This window comes from Schistocerca serialis, chromosome 1, assembly GCF_023864345.2.
Source record: "Schistocerca serialis cubense isolate TAMUIC-IGC-003099 chromosome 1, iqSchSeri2.2, whole genome shotgun sequence".
NCBI lineage: Eukaryota > Metazoa > Arthropoda > Insecta > Orthoptera > Acrididae > Schistocerca > Schistocerca serialis.
The window spans coordinates 607,239,968-607,262,086 of NC_064638.1; the positions used below are offsets into that span (position 1 = coordinate 607,239,968).

At 39.5% G+C, this 22,119-nt stretch overlaps 1 protein-coding gene across 2 annotated transcripts in view; it reads left to right on the top strand.

Moving 5' to 3' along the window:
- LOC126477457 (uncharacterized) overlaps nt 1-22,119 on the top strand; it is a 195,624-nt gene that overhangs the window by 145,355 nt on the left and 28,150 nt on the right. For both annotated transcript variants that reach the window (XM_050103617.1, XM_050103618.1), the window contains exon 9: nt 9,005-9,213. In XM_050103617.1, the coding sequence (XP_049959574.1) occupies nt 9,005-9,213 (209 nt within the window). The remainder of the gene's footprint in view (nt 1-9,004; nt 9,214-22,119) is intronic.

Consider the following 22,119-nt stretch of genomic DNA (forward strand, 5'->3'; position numbering starts at 1 on the left):
CATACAACATCTGGTACCGATCTGAGTATCTGATGTCTGGAGGTCTGGGTGTGAGAATCGCACCTATCCGTGCCTTCCATATTCTTGTCATAATCAGCAACAACATGTGGCCTGTGAATGTTTCCCTTCTTCAAGTGTACATTTGAAAATGCGGCGTCATGGAAGATGCTGACATTACAATATCTCTTTTGTCCTTCCATTTCAGTACCATCTGCCTGCCTTTGTACCCTGTTATGTACTGTCCTTTCTTCAGTTTTTCCTTTTGTACGAAGCCAGGGGACCCCTTCCTGTCTTGCCTCATTGTGTCAACAACAACAACAGCAGTATTATTGGCAATTAGTTTCTCCATCAAATCTGGACTTGTATATCAGTTGTCAAGATAAATGCAGTGCCTTTTTTAAGTAGATCATCTGCAAGCTCCAAAACAATTTGAAGCATTATTGTTTCTTCTGGGTTGTGGTTACCCTGATTAGTGTCCTTTCCAGTGTAAACAACAAAGTCCCGTGCATACCCACTGCTGCTTTCACAGAGTTCGTAAAATTTGATTCTGAATCTTCTGCATTTTGATGGACTAAATTGCCTCCATCCAAGCTGTCCTTTCAAGAACAACAATAATTTGTCAGTCGTCACCCCCCCCCCCCCCCCCCCACTCGCTTCCCCCACCCTGGTATGTATACTGATCTGAATTTGTGCCACAGATGCTCCATAATCATGTTGAATTTTGAATAAGTTTCTACTGATAGTGTCTAATGAATCATACAAAGTGTTGTCAGCAAAATTGAAGAATTTCAGTAAAAGATGAAACCCCTTTTCACTCGTCAGTATCCTGAAGAACGGTGTTTCAACTGATCCTGTCACTGAAAAATACATCTTGTGTTCTGGTTTGTGAAGAATTCCTTGAAGTATGAGCATTCCACTAAATATTTTATCTTCGCCCCTTGTAGTATGCTGCCAACTATGAACCCTGGAGTGTTCTGCTATAAGCATCATTCACAAAGCGCATAAAACAACTCATCACATCATATCGTTTTGGAGGCACAACTATACCATTACTACCGCTGAACAAATATTGATCATGAATTGAACTAAGATGCACAAATGCATTGAAGTAGGTACTACCTGCTGCAGTTGTGTCTCATAATCAGATGATTTTGAATCGCAATCACTTTCCCTAGCCTCAACATCATATCTTGAAAACTTTCAGAACTGTCACTGAAATTATCATCACTTTCTAAAAGCAGCTGCTCTACCTCCAAATCTAATAAAGGACTTCTTTTGACATTACAAAAGATCAGACACTAATACAGTGGTAAACAAAATTAAAAGGTGTGCTTTTGTGGTTGCTTCACAGTATGCATACTGCTGAAGTGTGCTCAAGTGGGAAATGTTGTAACTAACCCATAATGTCCTGTGGTGCCTGAGAGAGCTGCCATCTAGTAGACTAAGCTCAACTAGTACCAGATACCTCGTCATTCCCATTAGCTACTAGCCACAGAATGCACCGGATAGATATATCCATCCATCTCACTGTAAATTAGCAGTGTGTGGACACATATGTTGGTCACGCCCACTCGAAGGGTTAATAAAACTAAAAATCAGTCCAATGCATACAAAGCCAATAAAACCTTGTCATTCATAAGCCTTAAGACATGTATGACATTCTTTGAATCTAGTTAAAACATGGTCACACTGTTAAACTTGATCTGTTTTACCTTGCTCTTATGGTCTTTTCTTCGGCCCTAACCTTTCCATTAAAAAATCATAGCAGATGTCTTAAAAGATATTTTTATAAAGATGTGAAACAAATACTAACAAAGAGATAGAGGGGCTGGCCAGTACTTACCTCAGCTCAGTACAGCCGATAGATACACAAAAAACAGAACCAAAAATTTACGTTCCTAGCTTTCGGAACAAATGTTCCTTCATCAGGGAGGAGAGAGGGGAAAGAAAGGGAAGAAGGGAAAGTAGATTCAGTTACTCACAACCCAGGTTATGAAGCAACAGGGAAAGGAAAACAGGGAGAGTAGCAAGGATGGAGACATGGTTGTCAGAGGGAAGCCAAAGATATTCTACTGTAAGTACTGTGCCAGCTTCAAACCAAAGAGGATGCATACAGAAGTAAAGAGGTATATAGTATAAAGATAAACACAACTATGTAGGATGAAAAGATGTGTGAATGGCTAAAGAGGAAAGGGAAAGAGGAGAAGACTGAAGAGCAAATGGGAGTGAGGTGGTTTAATGTATGTTCAGTCCAGGGGGATGGCGGGATGAAAGGATGTGTTGGAGTGCAAGTTCCCATCTCCGCAGTTCAGAGGGACTGGTGTTGGGTGGGTGAAGCCAAATGGCACATACAGTGTAGCAGGTTCCTAGGTCCCTAGAATTTGAAGCAAATACTAACAAAGAGATAGAGGGGCTGGCCAGTACTTACCTCAGCTGGAGGGCATGCTCCGCTACTGGGTATTGGACATCTCCTAGGTGGACAGTTCGTCTGTGTCCGTTCATGCGCTCAGCCAGTTTAGTTGTTGTCATACCGATGTAAAAGGCTGTGCAGTGCAGGCATGTCAGTTAGGCAACTCTGGGTGGTGTGGGGAGAATTTTGTCAAGGGATGATCTCATTTCAGGGGTTGACTTGAGAAAGTCATATCCCTGGTGGAGTAATTTGTTGATGTTTTCGAGGCCAGGATAATATTGGGTGACAAGGGGGATGCTTCTGTGTGGTCTGGGGATAGGAACATTGTTGTTGGACGGGGAGGAATGTATTGCTCGGGAGATCTGTTTGTGGACAAGGTCTTCAGGATAGTTGCGAGAGAGGAAAGCACTGGTTAGGTTATTGGTGTAATTGTTGAGGGATTCGTCACTGGAGCAGAAACGTTTGCCACGAATACCTAGGCTGTAGGGAAGGGAGCGTTTCATGTGGAATGGATGGCAGCTATCAAAGTGAAGGTACTGTTGTTTGTTTGTGGGTTTGATATGGACAGTAGTGAAGTGATATTTCCAGTTGAGGTTCCGGGTGAATGAGAGGAGATCTTTAACCAGGGCAGTGTGATTGAATTTAGGCGTGGGGCTAAAGGTTAAGCCTTTTGATAGAACAGATGTCTCTGGAGGAGAGAGGGATCTGGACGAGAGGTTTAGAACTGAATTGGGACTGGCGATATGTGGCATTTGACTGTGGTTATAGTTGAGATTTGGTCTGTGTGGGGTATGTGCTGGGATGGGGAGATTGAGTAGGGTGGCTAGGCTAGGTTTATTGGCTATGAGGGGGGTTTGTTGAAGGTTCTGTTGTGGTTGGTGTTTGTGAGGGATAGGCAGAGGGACCCCACTTCTTAGGTGTTGCACTAGCACTGTGGATAGTTTTTTCAGGTGGTGTGTGGCATGGAACTCAAGTTTGCAGCTGGCTTCTAGGATGATGTTCCTCAGTGTGTTCTCCAAGCAAGGGTTTGAGAGGTGGAGGACTTTGAAGAGAGATAGGAGCTGTTAGGAGTGGTGGTTACATGAAGTAGTGTAGAGATTCAGGACAAGTTGGGTAAGGGCTAAGGATTGAAGGTTCTGGAAGTCCGCCCACCCGAAGATCTTCCAAAAACCTCGTTCCTTACCACACTTACCAACTTCATCCTCACCCATAATTACTTCACTTTTGAAGGCCAGACCTACAAACAAATCAGGGGAACGGCCATGGGAACCAGGATGGCTCCGTCCTATGCCAACCTCTTCATGGACCGCATGGAGGAGGCTTTCCTGAAGACCCAACAGCTGCTTCCCGTGGCCTGGTATAGGTTTATAGATGACATCTTTGTGGTCTGGACTCATGGTGAAGAAACACTCTTTAATTTCCTCCATACCCTCAACTCCTTTTCGAATCTGAATTTCACCTGGTCCTTCTCCAAAACCCAAGCCACCTTCCTGGATGTTGACCTTCATCTTGTTGAAGCTCACATCCACACCTCTGTCCATATCAAACCCACAAACAAACAACAGTACCTTCACTTTGATAGCTGCCATCCATTCCACATGAAACGCTCCCTTCCCTACAGCCTAGGTATTCGTGGCAAACGTATCTGCTCCAGTGACGAATCCCTCAACAATTACACCAATAACCTAACCAGTGCTTTCCTCTCTCGCAACTATCCTGAAGACCTTGTCCACAAACAGATGTCCCGAGCAATACATTCCTCCCCGTCCAACAACAATGTTCCTATCCCCAGACCACACAGAAGCATCCCCCTTGTCACCCAATATTATCCTGGCCTCGAAAACATCAACAAATTACTCCACCAGGGATATGACTTTCTCAAGTCAACCCCTGAAATGAGATCATCCCTTGACAAAATTCTCCCCACACCACCCAGAGTTGCCTTTCGTCGCCCCCCTAACCTCCGTAACATCCTTGTTAAACCCTACAATATTCCCAGACTACCTTCTCTACCCAGCGGTTCCTACCCCTGTAACCGACCCCGCTGCAAAACCTGCCCCATGCATCCCCCCACAACCACCTACTCCAGCCCCGCTAATGGTAAAACATAACAATTCAAGGCAGGGCCACATGTGAAACTACATATGTCATTTATCAACTGACATGCCTGCACTGCACAGCCTTTTACATCGGTATGACAACAACTAAACTGGCTGAGCGCATGAACGGACACAGACGAACTGTCCACCTAGGAGATGTCCAATACCCAGTAGCGGAGCATGCCCTCCAGCATAATTCTAGGGACCTAGGAACCTGCTACACTGTATGTGCCATTTGGCTTCACCCACCCAACACCAGTCCCTCTGAACTGCGAAGATGGGAACTTGCACTCCAACACATCCTTTCATCCCGCCATCCCCCTGGACTGAACATACATTAAACCACCTCACTCCCATTTGCTCTTCAGTCTTCTCCTCTTTCCCTTTCCTCTTTAGCCATTCACACATCTTTTCATCCTACATAGTTGTGTTTATCTTTATACTATATACCTCTTTACTTCTGTATGCATCCTCTTTGGTTTGAAGCTGGCACAGTACTTACAGTAGAATATCTTTGGCTTCCCTCTGACAACCATGCCTCCATCCTTGCTACCCTCCCTGTTTTCCTTTCCCTGTTGCTTCATAACCTGGGTTGTGAGTAACTGAATCTACTTTCCCTTCTTCCCTTTCTTTCCCCTCTCTCCTCCCTGATGAAGGAACATTTGTTCCGAAAGCTAGGAACGTAAATTTTTGGTTCTGTTTTTTGTGTATCTATTGGCTGTACTGAGCTGAGGTAAGTACTGACCAGCCCCTCTATCTCTTTGTTAAGATATTTTTATAAGCAACTGAGTGTATGTCTGCATCACTTTTCCAAAAGCTCTCTTTCCAATTCACTTCCGTATATTTCTTATGTCTCCTTCTGTGACCTTTTCTGATTTACTTTACACAACAAATCTTTGGAAAACTTGAATTCATTAGCTGTTCAATATCATTTCCTCCTTGCAACCTCTTAATCACTTCATAAAAATCACTCGTTCCCGTCAATCACTCGTTCCCGTCAATTCAGTAGCATTAATAGCTTTCCCTATTTGACATTGTGTAACAGTTTCCAATGGTGCCCCCATATTTGATATTAACACCTTTGGTGCTACAGTATCATCTACTTTTATCTCGACTGCTGTATCGAGTTTCACTACTAGAAACATTTTTGCAGCTGTTGTATCAAATTTCACTACTAGAAACATTTCTGCAACATCAACATTTTCTACATGATTAAAAAAAATCAGATACATCTTTATCTGAATCACTACCAGCTCTGCCATAATCAGCATTGCATTTAAAATAAATAGTTTTTACGGGTGAAACTACAGAGTTTTGATCTACGTCAATGTACATGTTACTCTCTGTTGTAGTCACATTTATTTCGCTGCTGCAAATGTTCACCTTTATCCAGCTCTAATAGGGAACATTCAGCTTCTGTCTTATCATCTACCCTATCTATCGCACTCCCATACCTTGCCGTTAAATCTTGTGTAATTGCTTGAGCTACTTTTTATCTCAGACTTCAGCTTGTTCTTAGTGTCAGTTTCTCCCTTCCACAAAATATTTCCCATGGACTGCATGCTTTTCTTAACATCAGCTGCTTGATCTTTTTCACCTAAATGATATTTGCTAGAGATTACAGTGTTAAATTTACAGGATCCACTTTCATTTCAATGCTGTTTAGGGTCTCTACACTGCTTTCGTTCTCTGAAGATTTACAGACGCTGGGGACTTTGTTTACACAATTTCCAGTTGATTTATTAACTTTTATATTCTCACTAATCGCAGTGCAAGTTTTGAAAAAACATCTCTATGCAAGATAGTTCACTTTTCACCATTTATACTTGTCTTTAGGTGTCCTTCTGTTTCCCACAACACACACAAAGCTGGTAGGTTGCTGTTGCAGTTGCAGCTGTTGTGTGGCTGCAGCACTCGCTTGCTGGACTCCCCACTGTCCTGTAGCTGCTGCTGCTGCTGCTGCTGCTGATGATGATGATGATGATCAGTAGTGCCATGAGGTTACATTGGCAGCTTATTGTCGCCAAACCTGCCATTGCTTGTGATGTCTTTGTAGATATAGGATATCTTTTAGAAATCATATCATTTGTCTCAAATTTCTCTTTGCCTGCATATTGTTCTGGTTTCACTCATATTACCTTAATCACGACTCAGGGTTTGCCTGTGATTTTTTCAGACATGTCCACATCAAACCCACATGTTATAAAGTTCTATTACAAATTTTTTAAATAATAACTTAAATATTTGAATTTAAGTGATGATGGATTGAAATAAAAGTTTCACGTACATTGAACACTTTTGTTAAAACACATTGTCTAGTTCCACATTGTACAAATGTGTTGTCCTCGTGGCAGCCAGCAACAGAATGCCTGCTTCTTGCTTTCAGAGCCTGTTCCCGCAGCACTCGCCTGATGTCACATCCACCATCTACAGAGGGCACGTTCACTACACAAATACGGTGTAGAATATATCTTGGAACGTCTCTGTAACTATCTGTTATCATTAAGTGGTGCTGTGACTTGTGTTGTTACAACTTGCCATTGTGCATTTACAGTTTCAGTTGTGTTGTGTTACATGGCGATTCTGCCAAATAACATATTCCGCTTCTAACCACTTAGGCCAACAAAAGATGTTCATGGAAAACGAAAATGTTGTTTAGGTTAATATTAAGTGTGGGACATCCCACTGTGTGCTCTGGTTTGCTGTATGTGCAAACTGATGAAAACTGAGTCGCTTCAGCATATCGACAAGGCACGATGGTGAATGCTTGCCTCCATCTGCTGTGAGACTCTCTTATGGTTTGATGTTGTGGCTTGGCAGTGCCTTGGAAGTCATGGATGAAAGGGTGCTAGCAATAATGTAAATGTAAGAATACATGAAGAATGAATGAGAACTGTCATTCTCGCTTGGTCTCTCTTGAATGTCAAATCAGTATAGCAACACGTGCTATGATCTTTTATGAGCTATCAGTTTATGAGAGAGCTGTATCATCCATAATTTCACTGTAATTTTCTAGCATTTTGACTTCAGGAAGAGCTTTGTCTGCGAACGGCCTCTTGGAACTTTTGACATTATCCTTCAGATCATTTATAAATATTGTAACTGATCTGTTAAACAATGACCAAATTTATTGTTAATTATATTTTTAGTTTATTACAGGTGTTAAGTCCCTTCTTATTTCAAAGTATACACCTCCTTTATTCACTCAGTTGCAATAGTTGTGGTTATATTTTGAGATGTAATCTCAGAAAGCTTTTGTTGGAATATCCTTCAGCACCATTGACGAGTTCTCCTTGACGTCATCAAAATATATTCTTTCATCATTGATTCTAATTTTGGGAACAGGAAAAAGTTACATGAAACAATACCTGGGAAGCAGTGTGGTGGGGAAGTACATTGGTCTGATTTTTGATGCAAAACTCACACATTGACAAAACTGAAAAATGATTCTGTGGCATTGTTGACCGAAAGCACCATCCAGAGAAGTTCGGTTGCCAGGTTGCTAGTCTTATTTCAGGTGACGCCACATTGGGTGACTTCCATGTCGGTGATGATGATGAAAGGATGAGGAGGAAAATAATAATAAGGAAATTGTTGACATTTTGTATTGCATCAGGATTCCGACCCAGTTTAATTGGATAATGGCTATAATGTGTTTTTGGATGGATGGCTCATTCTGTCATATCCATGTTCAACCAGCCATTTTAATGGCATTCACCGTTTTATTGATGTTGTTGACGTATGAAGCAGTATGAATAGAAACACCGCAGATTATATATGAATAGCTGTAATTTTTTGGCCTTTGCCTTTTGTTTTAACAAGGGTAACTACTCATACACCAGTACAATGATCTTGAGAAAGGACATTGATGTATGTACTGGTTAGCACCCAAATGTTTTAAATTCATCAACCCTTCTATCCCGCCAGCCCATGTGTGTGGTCGTTGCCCTTCTCTACTTCTATTCCCTCCCATTTGTCACCACCCTCCCAAGTGTAGCTTCATGATGTCACATTTAGCAACCCACTATCCTGTCCCCACCATGTCTGTGCACTCTTCCACAGGCAGCACTAGCATCTTCCCCCACCCCTAACCTGCTATCCCTTCCCCTTCCCAACCCAAGCCTCTCCTTTAGCCCCACTGCCCACCCTGCCATAGACTGCTGCTCACCTCGGACGCAGTCACAGTCAGACCTTAGCACACCGAGACAACCGTGTATGTGTGTGTGTTTAATAAGTAGCAGTGGATCCTTTTCATAATGTTGTTATCTCATTCTGGATTATCTGTTGTTTGATACTCAAAAATCATTTTTTTCCTGGCCTCATTATTGTAACATAATGCATGAAGACCAGACAGATATTTTAAGTGAAATCATCAAATCCATTTGTTTAATGGACTGTGTTTCCAAGTTGTCACAGGCATGTTTGTAAAAATGTAAGCTGATGTGATGTTGAGAAATCTCTTTCTATGATAACCGTACTTCATTCTTGATTTTAGGGAGACATTTGGGCAGAGAGTTCTATGCTTGGTTTCCTGTGGCATTACTATGCATGCATGGATGGTGCAATATATGACATAACAGAGTGGGCTGCCTGTCAAGCTGATAATTTGCGTCATTTACGTGCCAATACACATACGGTCCAGTACCGTATAGTGCTGGGCCGCCATCAGCCTCCACCTCGACATCGTGGGCCAGAACCACACAGGTAAACTACTTTTATTTTCAGGCTCCTGCCTCGTAGATTATTAGTGCAATATCAACATTGTAAACTCTCTACAGATGAGACTTGATTGCATTTGCTGTACCACTTGCTTTCAAACTCTCCTTTCTGTGTCCCTTCCACTTCGCGGCAGAGCCATCTATCGAACTTGTTGCAGTATCTGACAAACCTTTCTTTGATTAAAAACAAGAATCCAGAGATTAATGAGAGAGACTATATGTAAGAAAGCATTTTAGGATGGATGCTAGGGTAACTAACTAGGATGATCTGTTGTGCAGATCATTATTTGGAACACATTTAATGTTCCAAAAGTAAAGAAAAAGTAATACTGTATCAGAAGGAAAGTTAACTTGAGGAAACTATAAAATTACAAGACGGAAAGGCTGGCCAGCACTAATTTTTTGGAGTCGAAAATTTTAGTATTAACTATACACAAACCTAACTGTACAAGAAACAGTCTAGCTTGTGGAAATGTTAGTTCCTTCCACAGGAGGAAGGAGGGATACATTAGGGAAACTTCAAGAGGAGGAGCAGATCCCTAAAACCTGAGAATGAGAGGGACTACCTTGTCTCTCTAACACCTCTTCCTTCATCCTTGTATCTCTGAACACCTCCTCCTTTATCCTTGTCTTCAGAACAGAGGGAACCCTCTTAATGACCTGCCCCTCCTTTTTCAAATTCTCCAATTTGCTCCTCTTTCTTCCCTGAGAAGGGAAGTAATAATTCCAAAAGTTATGCAGTTTTTCTTGTATGTTTGAATGGTGTGTGTGTGTGGGAGGGGGAAGGGGGAGGGGCGGCAGTGGTAGCTTGCACCAGCAGTACTAAAATAGAAAGTCTGCTATTGTTGCATCTCCCATAATAGCAATTTTATGTAAGAATCTTCAGTTTTGATCTACATTCTCTTTCATAGTCTTCCCTTGTTCCCCTTTTCCACAGTGACTGAAACAATTAGGGCATCAGTTAATATTTGTGACACTTCCAGGGAGAAAGGTTAATGTGTTGTGTCCTGGAAAACTTGATGTACAACCACATGAGATTACCACATGCAGTTAATGATGCCTATTCCACTCTTCTATATACATTACTTTTAACTGAGACCTTGTGTGAGCCTCTGATTGTTTTGACATTTGTATTTATGTTGTATTCTTTCGCTGTGTGATCTCATTTTTCAATAATTTCTATCTTTTCCCTCCATTTGCACAATTTGTTTCTCCATTGTAGCTTTTCATACTTCTTTTTTAATTACACCTTTTTCTCCTTAGGTTTAGTTATCATCCTTGCTGTAAAAATTTCAAACAATTAATTATCAGCAGTTGTCAGGAGTTTGTGTTTTCTAGTCACCTGTTGTCAGTTTTGAATTATTTCATGTACTTTCTATTGTTTCTTCCATTCTAGACCTATGAAACCATTGTCCTTTGCTTAAAATATTAGGTCCTGCAAAGTTGTGTTGAAAAGCCTTACCATTTTTTACCATATCTTAAGCTATAGTAAGTCTTAGAAAGTTTATAGTATGGAAGTGACATTTACATTAATCATAAAGTCATACTTTCTAGTTGAAAGTGGTGTGCTATGCTCTACTCTTATATCATTGTTTTTGAAAATAATATAAAAAAAAAAAAACTGGCCCATGGTGCATGCACAGAATTTTTAGAAGCAAAGATGGATCTTTTACACAAAAATATTTAACAATGAAATGTAGTGTTTATTTTATGCACAGAAATCATATTTAGGGGCCTTTCATGTATAATTTTCTGTCATATGTGGTATATTTTGAAGCATTGTTGTTTACTCATTGTGACTTAATGCTCATTACACTGGTAGCTTGTGTCCCTTTGACTCATTTTCCAATCATTTCATTTCCCGTCCTCTCTCAAAGTGCCTTGCACATTGTTTTCAGTTTATATGAACTTCCTGCTTCAGTCTTTTTCTTTTTTCCTCTTCCCCCCCCCCTCCCCCCCCTCACCCCCACCCCCACCCCCGCCCTCAAGAAAATGGTTTCAAGTTGATAGTCTGGTCAGTTTTCCATTGATAAATTGGCAGTGAATCTGTTCTAATATTTTACTTTTTCCATCAAGGATTGTAGTCATGTTGCGAGGTGGAAGCATACTCTTGATGGCTTTTACATTCTATCAGTTGGGAAGAATATCCTTTTTGGTGATTATTGCCATTTAGGTATTCCACAGATTGTTGGAAAAGTGACATTTCTTTAGATTGCTTCTCTGGTTCACATTCTACAATATAGTTACTATTGTGTAAATGTTCCCCATATCTTCATATGTATTAGCCCCTTGACAGTTATGTAACCAGGATAATTGCAACACGCAGGAAAATTGATTATCAGCCATTTTCGACAGCATTGAAAGATGATGGGGCCATGGAAAATTCCAAGTGGAAATTGTAAATATGCATCAGTCAGATTGTCTTTGGTGTAGCACTCGCCTACTTGTAGTTTGGAGAATAAATCTTCTGTGTAAGGCATCAGAAATGTGTGTGCTACAATTTGAGAATTTAGTGCTTTTAAGCCTCCCCCCCCCCCCCCCCCCCCCCCAGTCTGGGTGCCATTTGCATTCCAGACAACTACTAACATCAGACATGCCCAGCAGGTAGATGAGATGGGCATAATGTGTTTCATTTCTGTAGGCTGTAGGCTTAACTCCATCATGGAGGATTTGGTGTAGGTTGGACTTGGGCAAAACAAGTACATGCAGGTGGCTTGATGTGTGTCTGAGCTGCACAGCCTGACCCAAAAGTAAAAAAGGCCTGTGAACTTGGAACAGAAACTCAGTGGATACTCAGTGGATTTTCACTTTACTTAAGAATCCAAACTGATTGAAAGTGTCTAAGCAAAAAAATTATGTCAGTATTCAATGAAATAGTAATCAAAAAGTAAATTTTTCTGGCTACACACTTACATGATGCTGTAATGGAGGAGATCCAGGAACTATATATGCATCTCAGTTGTTAAGTGACACAGAAGCTGCTTTATCCGTTTTGTTTTACCTGAGATTTGTAAGCCTATTAACAATTTTTGTGGATTGCCTGTTTCCATATTTACTAAGTTTGAATTTTATTCACGGATTGCTTTTTGGCCTTACATGGAGCACAGTAATTGGAAGCACTACTAATATGACCACATATCATCTTCATCACCAATTTAACTGAAAACTTTAGAGAAAACATTAGTTCGCTTATACGTAAGTTCCCCAATCATTATTAGTGGAGACTATAATCATCCAACAGTTAATTGGGAAAATTACAGCTTTGTTAGTGGTGATAAGACATCCTGTGAAACTTTACCAAATGCCTTCCCTGAAAACTACCTAGAACACATAGTTAGGAACCTCACTCATGATAGAAATATATTGGATCTAATGGCAACAAATAGACTTGTCCTCTTTGCGGATGTCTATATTGAAACTCGTATCAGTGACCATGACACAGTTGTTGCAGCAATGATTACCCAAGTACAAAGGACAACTAAGACAAGCAGAAAGATACATATGTTCAGTAAACTATATAAAAAATCAGTAGTGTCATATCTCATTTAGGGACTTGAAACATTCATCAGAGGGCAGGAGCATGTAGAGGAACTCTGGCTCAAGTTTAAAAGAATGGGTGACCACACAGTGGATAGATATGTATCTAGTAGAACAGTTCATAATGGTAGGGAACTTCCATGGTATGCAGTCACTGTAAAGAAATGGAGATTACTGGCCGGCCGTAGTGGACGAGTGGTTCTAGACGCTACAGTCTGGAACGGCGCGACCGCTACGGTCGCAGGTTCGAAGCCTGCCTCGGGCATGGATGTGTGTGACGTCCTTAGGTTAGTTAGATTTAAGTAGTTCTAAGTTCTAGGGGACTGATGACCTCAGGAGTTAAGTCCCATAGTGCTCAGAGCCATTTTGGAGATTACTGCATAATGTGTGTAAAACAAGATGTAGAGCTATAGATAGAGAGATGATGAATGAAACATGTTTGGCTGTAAAGAGAGCATTGTTTGAAGCGTTCAGTGACTACTGTACCAGAATATTATCAAATGATGTTTCACAGAACCCAGAGAATTTCTGGTCATATGTAAAGGCTATTAGTCTCCCTACTGAATAAGACAGGAACTGAAATTGAGGGTAGCAAAGCAAATGCAAAAATGCTTAACTCTGTTTTCAAATGTTCCTTTACAAAGGAAAACCCAGGTGAAATGCTCCAATTTAATCCTCATACCACTGAAAAGATGAATGAAACTAGTATTAATGTCAGCGGTGTTGAAGAAACAGCTGAAATCATTAAAACTGAACAATTCCACGGCCCAATGGAATCCCTGTCAGAGTCTATACTGAATTTGCAGCTGTGTTGGCCCCTCTTCTAACTATATCATAGATTCATCAAAGCCAATCCTGTGCCCAGTTTATGGAAAAAGCAATATTCATACCCGTGTACAAGGAGGGTAGTAGAAATGATCCACAAAACTACCAAACAGTATCCTTGATATCGATTTTTTGTTGAGTCTTAGAACATATTCTGAGTTCAGACATAATCTTGAACAGAATGACCTCCTCAATACCAGCCAGCATGGATTTTGAAAACATAGATCATGTGAAACCCAACTTGCACTTTTCTCACATGACATACTGACAGCTTTGGATCAAGGCAACCAGGTAGATGCAGTATTTCTTGATTTCCGAAAAGCATTTGACTCAGTAGTGGATCTACACATATTATCAAAAGTACAGTCATATGGGGTATCAAGTGAAATTTGTGAATAGCTTGAAGAGTTTTTGATAGGGAGAACACAGCATGTTATCTTGGATGGAGGGAGATCATCAGATGTAGAATTAACTTTGAATGTGCCCCAGGGAAATGTGATGGGACCCTTGCTGTTTGTATTGTACATTAATGACACTGCAGACAATATTAATAGTAAAATCAGGCTTTTTGCAGATCATGCAGTTCTGTATAAATAAGTACTATCTGAAAGAAGCTGCGTAACTATTCAGTCATATCTTGATAAGGTTTCAACATAGTGCAGAGATTGGCAACTTGCTCTATATGCTCAGAAATGTACAATTTTGCACTTCACAAAACAAAAAAGTGTAGTATCCTCTGACTATAATACCAATGAGTCACTGTTGGAATTGGCCAACTGATACAAATACCTGGTTGTAATAGTTTGTAGGTATATGAAATGGAATGCTCTCATAGGACCAGTCATGGGTAAAGCAGTGGTAGACTTTGGTTTACTTGTAGAATACTGCGGAAGTGCAATCAACCTACAAAAGAAATTGCTTACAAATCACTCGTGCAACCGGTTCTAGAATATTGCTTAAGTGTGAGGTAAATAGGACTAACAGAGGATATTGAACGTATACAAAGAAGGGTAGCACGAATGGTCACAGGTTTGTTTAATCCATGGGAGAGTGTCTCAGAAATACTGAAGGAACTGAACTGGAAGCGTCTTGAAGATAGAAGTAAACTACCCTAGAAAGTCTGTTAACAAAGTTTCAATAAACTACTTTAAGCAATTACTCTAGGAATATTCTACAAGCCCCTAAATATTGCTCACATAGGGATCGTGAGGATAAGATTAGAATAATTACTGCACACACATGCAGAGGCATTCAAAGAATCATCATGTATGTTTTAATAATATAGGTAACTGGTTTTGGTTCTTTCTACAAAACCATCATCAGACCTGTTGATAAATTTTAAGCAATACTAGATGCCAATCTTTAAATAAAATGAAAGTGTCTAATGATGTCAAAATTTAACAAGATAAAATAAAATTAATTATACCCATGGCTCCCTTAGGATGGTAGGCGGAGCTCTCCTCGCTGCTACGCAGTCAACTGATGGTTATGAGTGCTGAGCACGAGCTTAAATATGCAGAGGCTCCGCCTACTTCCTGTCACACTACTTCACAACTGCCAATCAGCGTTCATAATATGACGCCATCGTCAAGGTATAAAAGTAGGAAATACACTAATAACATAAAATTGATTCATTTAAATGTCTGATTATCAGATAGTTAGTATGTCTACAGCTTATTTAAATTTTGGATAAAAACAGTGAACTACGAAGTGTAATAGTTGTGCCCTCTATGGGCAACCTTAATACTATTACAGTGCCAGTTACATCAAAGATGTGAAAGTCCTTGGCGTTGTGGTATATATCGATTATACCGAGTCGCCTACATCACAATTGCATCTTTGTTGGATGCTGCAGAATCGTCTTATTTTAACTGTAGTTTTTATAGCAATATTCTTTATAGCAGTAGGGTAGCAGCCACGAGTACGTTCCACATTATGTATATCGGAATAACTGATGAGACTGCTGATTAAATTTTTTTTAAAATCATCGATCTAATAGTTTTTATAATAATCAATGTCAATTAGTAATTTTTTTTTTATGTTGTGCAGCATATTTTACATACATTGCTTTTGCCATGGGTATAACTAGTCTTATATTTTTTAAAAACAAAAGAGTAGATGCTTTTATTATAAAATTTCGTCAAAAAGGTCGTAATAATATTTTTCGCGAAAATCTAGTTGTTCATTGAGCAGCATTGATGATTTGGTTTTCAAATGAGCATATATCTCGATTTCTTCTAGGATATTCATAAGTAAGCCTTTATTTGCATAATGAAGAACTTGTAAATTCTGTTCTATTGTCCCCTCAGCATGATTATTGAATGCTATATGATGGCCAAATACAGACTTTGTTCATGAGGTACCCAACGTATGTTCTTTGTACCTTACTGCAAAATTTCGACCTGTTTGGCCGATATATATTTTCTCACAGTCTCTACATTGTATCTTGTACACTCCTGATCTGGTAGATTTTCCATTATCTTTACTTACGGTATGTCTTAATTTTTGTTGTAAAGTATTGTCAGTTGTAAATGCTATTGTTATTCCAGAATTTTTGAATAAATTAGTAATTCTATCTGATGTGTTTCCCATATATGTCATCTTCATATATTTTGGATTACCTATTAGTGGAGTACTTTGTGATTGTTGTACTTTATTAAAAATGAAGTAGTGTGACAGGAAGTAGGCGGAGCCTCTGCATATTTAAGCTCTTGCTCAGCACTCATAACCATCAGTTGACTGCGTAGCAGCGAGGAGAGCTCCGCCTACCATCCTAAGGGAGCCATGGGTGTAATTAATTTTATTTTATCTTGTTAAATTTTGACATCATTAGACACTTTCATTTTATTTAAAGATTGGTATCTAGTATTGCTTAAAATTTATCCACAGGTCTGATGATGGTTTTGTAGAAAGAACCGAAACCGGTTACCTATATTATTAAAACATACATGATGTGATCAAGACTGAACTTTAGTCAAAATATAACAATTAATTGATCACTGCTTTCCAAAAATGTTTACCAAAATTCAAAGAATCATTCTTCCCGTGCTTCATAAGTGAATGGAACAGGAAGAAACACTAATAACTGATTCAATGGGACATACCCTCTGCCATGCACCTCTTGGTGGTTTGCAGAGTGTAGATGTAGATGTAGATGTCTCATAATAGAAGCATATTACACGCTACTTAAGACAGTGATGACATGAGTGCCACACAAAACACTCAGGACAAGAAGATAACATTCGCTCGATGAGTATTTGAGGCTAAACTATGATTAGTGTCACCTGAGGAAGAAGACTCGAAATCCAAACAGTGCTGTGAGTATGTTGTTTGATAATTTTCCCCACAATTGGATACCTCTGTGTACTCAATTTTTTGCTATTTCTTTCCTTAGCTGTCTGTTTGTTTGACCCTTATACTTGTGCACAATTCAGAAACTTCAGAGAGTGTTTGCCATCACTTTTCAATCTCAGTGAGAATTCTTAACTTTGCAGAAACCTGAGGACTTTGTCCAAAGATGGATTCGTAAACATTAACATCTGAGTATGCACTTCTTTACCAGATGCTTAGCAAAGAAACCAGTCTCTGATTAGAGAAGCAATGTCCAGTTGTTTACATAGTTAATTTTCACACACAAAATTACATTGATGACTCAATCCTTATAAGTTTTGATACCCAGCCACAGCCAATTCAGACTGTAATATCTGATGGTGGTGGAATCCTAATTTGGAAAACATTCTGCAACTATAATATTCTGAAAGCCCTTCTCTGACGCTGGAGGACAATTTATCTATCAGGATTGTGAAGGAGGTTAATTTTCTAAGATGGCATACTGTTTCCTGAGATTACCAAGAGGACCAAAATATTTTTGAAGATCAGAAGTGGCAGATTGGTGATACATATGATGCACTACATGTCCTAGTCACCAGTACCATTCTAAAATGATAGTTGTGGTGAAACTGTAAGTGTCACTGTGAATATAGCTGCTCATTGTTGTTGCAGCAAGGCCATTTTTAGATGCTTCATGGCTATCTGCTAGTGGTGGTATTGCTTTTGTGATTTCAGTCACTCCTCTTAGGATTTCAGAAGTTCTTGTATTGTTGCATTCATCTCATAACACTGTGGATTCCATATTGCCTCATTGCAACCATTGAGATGTAGTACATTCATTCGCCCTCCATGGACCTTGCCATGGTGGGGTATCTTGAGTGCCTCAACAATGCAGATAGTCAACCATAAGTGCAACCACAATGGAAAGGTATCTGTGGAGAGGCCAGACAAACATACGGTTCCTGAAGAGAGGTGGCAGCCTTTTCAGTTGATGCAGGGGCAACAGTATAGGTGGTGACTGATCTTCCCTTGTTGCTATAGCCAACATGGGCTTGCTGTACAGGTAATGTGAACGACTAAAAGCTATGGGAAACTACAGCCTTGATTTTTCCCGAGAGCATACAGCTCTTCTGTCCGGTTAAATGATGATGGCAACCTCTTGGGTAAAATATTACAGAGGTAAGGAAGTCTCACGACTGGATCTGTGAGCAGGGGCTGCTCAGGACGAAATTGTCAGCAGGAAAACAAAACTGTCATTCTGTGGCTCAGAAGGTGGAATTTTAGGTCCTGTAATTAGGTACAGAAGGTAGAGAATGTGAAAAAGAAAATGAATCGGTTGAGATTAGATGTAATGGGAATTAGTGAAGTGCAGTGGCAGGAAGAATAGGATTTCTGGTTGAGAAAGTATAGGTTATAAATACACAACCAGATAGGGATAGTTCAGCAGTAAGTTAATAATGAAGAAGAACATATGACTCTGTATATGTTACTATGAACAGTGTAGTGACTGCGTTGTCATAACAGGATAAACACAAATCAAGCACCCACCACGGTAGTACAAATTTTCATGCCAACTAGCTCTGCAGATTATGAACAATTGAAAGAATATATGATGATTGAGATGAAAGAAATGGTTCATATAATTAAGGAAGAGAAGGAAAAATAATAGGATACTTTAGACTGGGAGAAAGGGACAAAAGAGGAAGCTGTCTGGCAGAATTTTCCACAGAGCATAGTTTAGTCATGGCTAACACCTGGTTTAAGAATCATGAAAGAAGGTTGTGTACATGGAGAAGACCCAAGAACACTGGAAGGTTTCATCTTGATTATATAATGGTTAAACAGATAGTAAACTGAGAAACTTCTCCAGGGGCAGATGTGGACTATGACTATAATTTGTTGGTTATGAATTGTTGTTGTAACTTAAAACTTAAGAAATAGCCAAAAGGAAATAAATTAAAGAAATGGGACCTGGATAATTTAAAAGAACCAGATATTTTTGAGAGTTTCAGAGGGAACATTAGGCAACTTACAGCTGAAACAGGGGAAGGGCTTACAGTAGAAGACAAATGGGTAGCTTTGAGGGATGAAAAGTTAAGATAGCAGATAGATAAAAATGCAAGGTCCAGTAGAAATCCTTGGATAACACAAGAGAGTTTGAATTTCATTGACAAAAGGAGAAAACATAAACATACAGCAAGTAAAGCAGCTGAAATGGAATAAAGATGTCTAAGAAATAATGTTAGCGGAAAGTGCAAAATGGCTTAGCAGAAATGGCCAGAGGACAAATGCAAGGTGGTTGAAGCATGTGTAACAAAGGTAGATAGATAGATAGATACCACCTGCAGGGAGATTAAACAGAAGAGAAGCAGCTGTATGAATGCTAAGAGTTCAACAGCAAGCCAATACTAAGCAAGGAGTTGATAGCTGAAAGGTGTCCAAATCCAAAAGCGGGGTCATCGATGAAAGATAGCACTTAGCATTAAAGCACATTTATTACTGACACCAACCTAAAGCCAGAGCAGGACTGATCTCCTGGACAGAGAGTGCAGCTCTTCATACAAACATCAAATATTCCAGAATGTACAAACATAGGAAATTTCAAGAATGATCCAGAAATGATTGGTACTAAATAACAAATAATTTCTGGTTGTCATGTACGAATGGTGGCCCGCAGCACTCCAGGCAGCGATACTTACCACTACACCCACTACAGTAAGCTGCATGCACAATAGCTCACAGCAATATACGTGGGCCCTGCAAGGGAAATGAACTTGAAGAGAATATCATAGGAAGGGAAAAGGAAGTAGACGAAGAAGAGATGGAAGATATGATGACTGTGAGAAGGATTTGATAGAGTACTGAAAGATCTAACTGAAAACAAAGCCCCTGGAGTTGACTAGTTTCCCTCAGAATTATCGAGATCCTTGGGAGAGCGAGCTACGACAGAACCGTTTTACGAGGTGTGCAAGATATGTGAGACAGGCAAAATACCCTTAGACTTCAAGAATATGTAGTAATACCAATTCTGTAGACAGCGCATGTGAATATTACCAAACTATCAGTTTAATAAGTCATGGTTGGAAAATGCTGGTACAAATTATTTGCAGAAGAATGAAAAAAGTGGTAGACACTGACCTTAGAGAGAGTCTTTACTTATGTTTGTAGAATGTGTAGACTTAGAGAAAGGTTTTGACAGTACTGACATAAATACATTCCCTGAAATTCTGAAGAAAGCAGGGATAAAATACAAGAAGCAGAAGTTGGTATAAGTCTAGTACAGAAACCACTGCAGTTATAAGAGTAAAAAGCACATGAAAGGGAAGTAGTAATAGAGCAGAGAGTGAGAAAGGGTTATAGCCCATCCTCGAGCTTATTCAATCTGTGCATTAAATGAGCAGTAAAGGAAATCAAAGTAAAAAGTGGAGACAGAATTAAAGTTCAAGGAGAAGAAATAAAAACTCCAAGGTATAATGGCAGTGATTGTAATTTTCAGAATCAGCAAAGGACTTGGAAGAGCAGTTGAATGGAATGGGTAGCTTATTAAAAAGAGGTTTTAAGATGATCATCAACAGAAGTGAAACAAGGGTGATGGAATGTAGCCGAATTAAATCGGGGACAGTGAGGGAATTAGATTAGGATATAAGATGTCTTTTGCTTTTTGGGTGGGCAGCAAAAGAACTGCTGATATTAGAGGGGATATGAAATGTGGACTGGCTATAGCAAGGAAAGCAATATGAAAAAGAAGAATTTACTAGCACTGATTATATATTTAAGTATTAGGAAGACTTTTTCTGAATTTTCCATCTAGTGTGTAGCATGGATGATAAGCAGTTTAGACAAGAAAAGAATAGTAGGTTTTGAAACTTGGTGCTAAAGGAGAATGCTGAAGATTAGATGGGTAGCTCGTATGACTGTTGAAGAGGTACTGAATCAGATTGGAGAGAAAAGAAATTTATGCATAACTTGACTAAAAGAAGAGATCAATTGGTAGAACACATGATGAGGCATCAAGGAATTGTCATTTTGGTATTGGAGGAAGGTGTGGGAGTAGAAATTGTGGAGGAATGCTGAGGTATGAATTGACATCAAAAGTCTTCCATTGATCTGGAAATGCATTGTTTTTTGTTCAATTTCTGTGCTAAATACCATGTCAGTTTTATTTTTAGCATTGTCGACAGTGGGTCCATGGCTAACATGGCTACAAATGCCCACAAAGAATTGAAAACAATATTCTGCAAGTTTTGTAATCGTCGAATTTAGGTGAAGATTAAGTGGGAATAGAAAACTTAATATTGAGGAACACCTCAAATTAGAGAAGCACTCTGTTCACTGTTGGGAAAATGCTACAGCTTCAGAACAAAAACAATCATTTGTTGAAAGTTTGGATGGACTCAGAAACTGTGCATTCCAGTGAAAAAGATTGTATATCACCACTTTTTTTTTCTTTTTACGGTCAGTTCTAAAGCACTCAGGCTCCATCTACAAGCACTTAGTGTGATCTTTTAATTGGTCTGTCTGATCATTTAAAAAAATAGATGCAATTTTGCCAAAAATATATGCAGATTTTTACTAAAAGGAGATGCTACATTTTCAGATCCATAGTTGTAGCTGATGCAGTCAGAATATAACTTGATAATATAGAGCAAGCAAACACAGGAGTCTGCCTGTTGTTCACTATACAGGCCTATTTACACTTACACTGCTCTGGAGACCACTGGTTCTCGCCACATGACCCTATATGCCACTAGTTCCAACCACGTTACCCTACGTGGCGGCAGGGAGAATGTTCTTTGCCACAAGTACTACCCTAGGTGTAAACTAGCAAAACTGTGTTGCTGGTGGTGTGATAATGAGAATCCTTGTCGCCATTGCTGACAGATGCAGCAGATAAAATGTATATGCTAAATGCTTCCTTTACATATGGCGCTTGAAAATGGCTAATAATAGCAATTAATAGTAAAATGAATGCAATAAAGGATGATATTTGTACTTCAAACTTTTCTTTTCTCTCTGAATACATAGACTGCACATATTCTCTCTCAACCTGAGATGGATTGAATTGAGTGATAACTAAATCCCAGTCACTTAGATCATGTTATAATGCATCATCAGATACTCATTGCAGTATTTATTAAGCGTATCAACTATTTCATTTTATCGAATAGTTAGCAACGATCTCTGTATTATATGAGAAAAA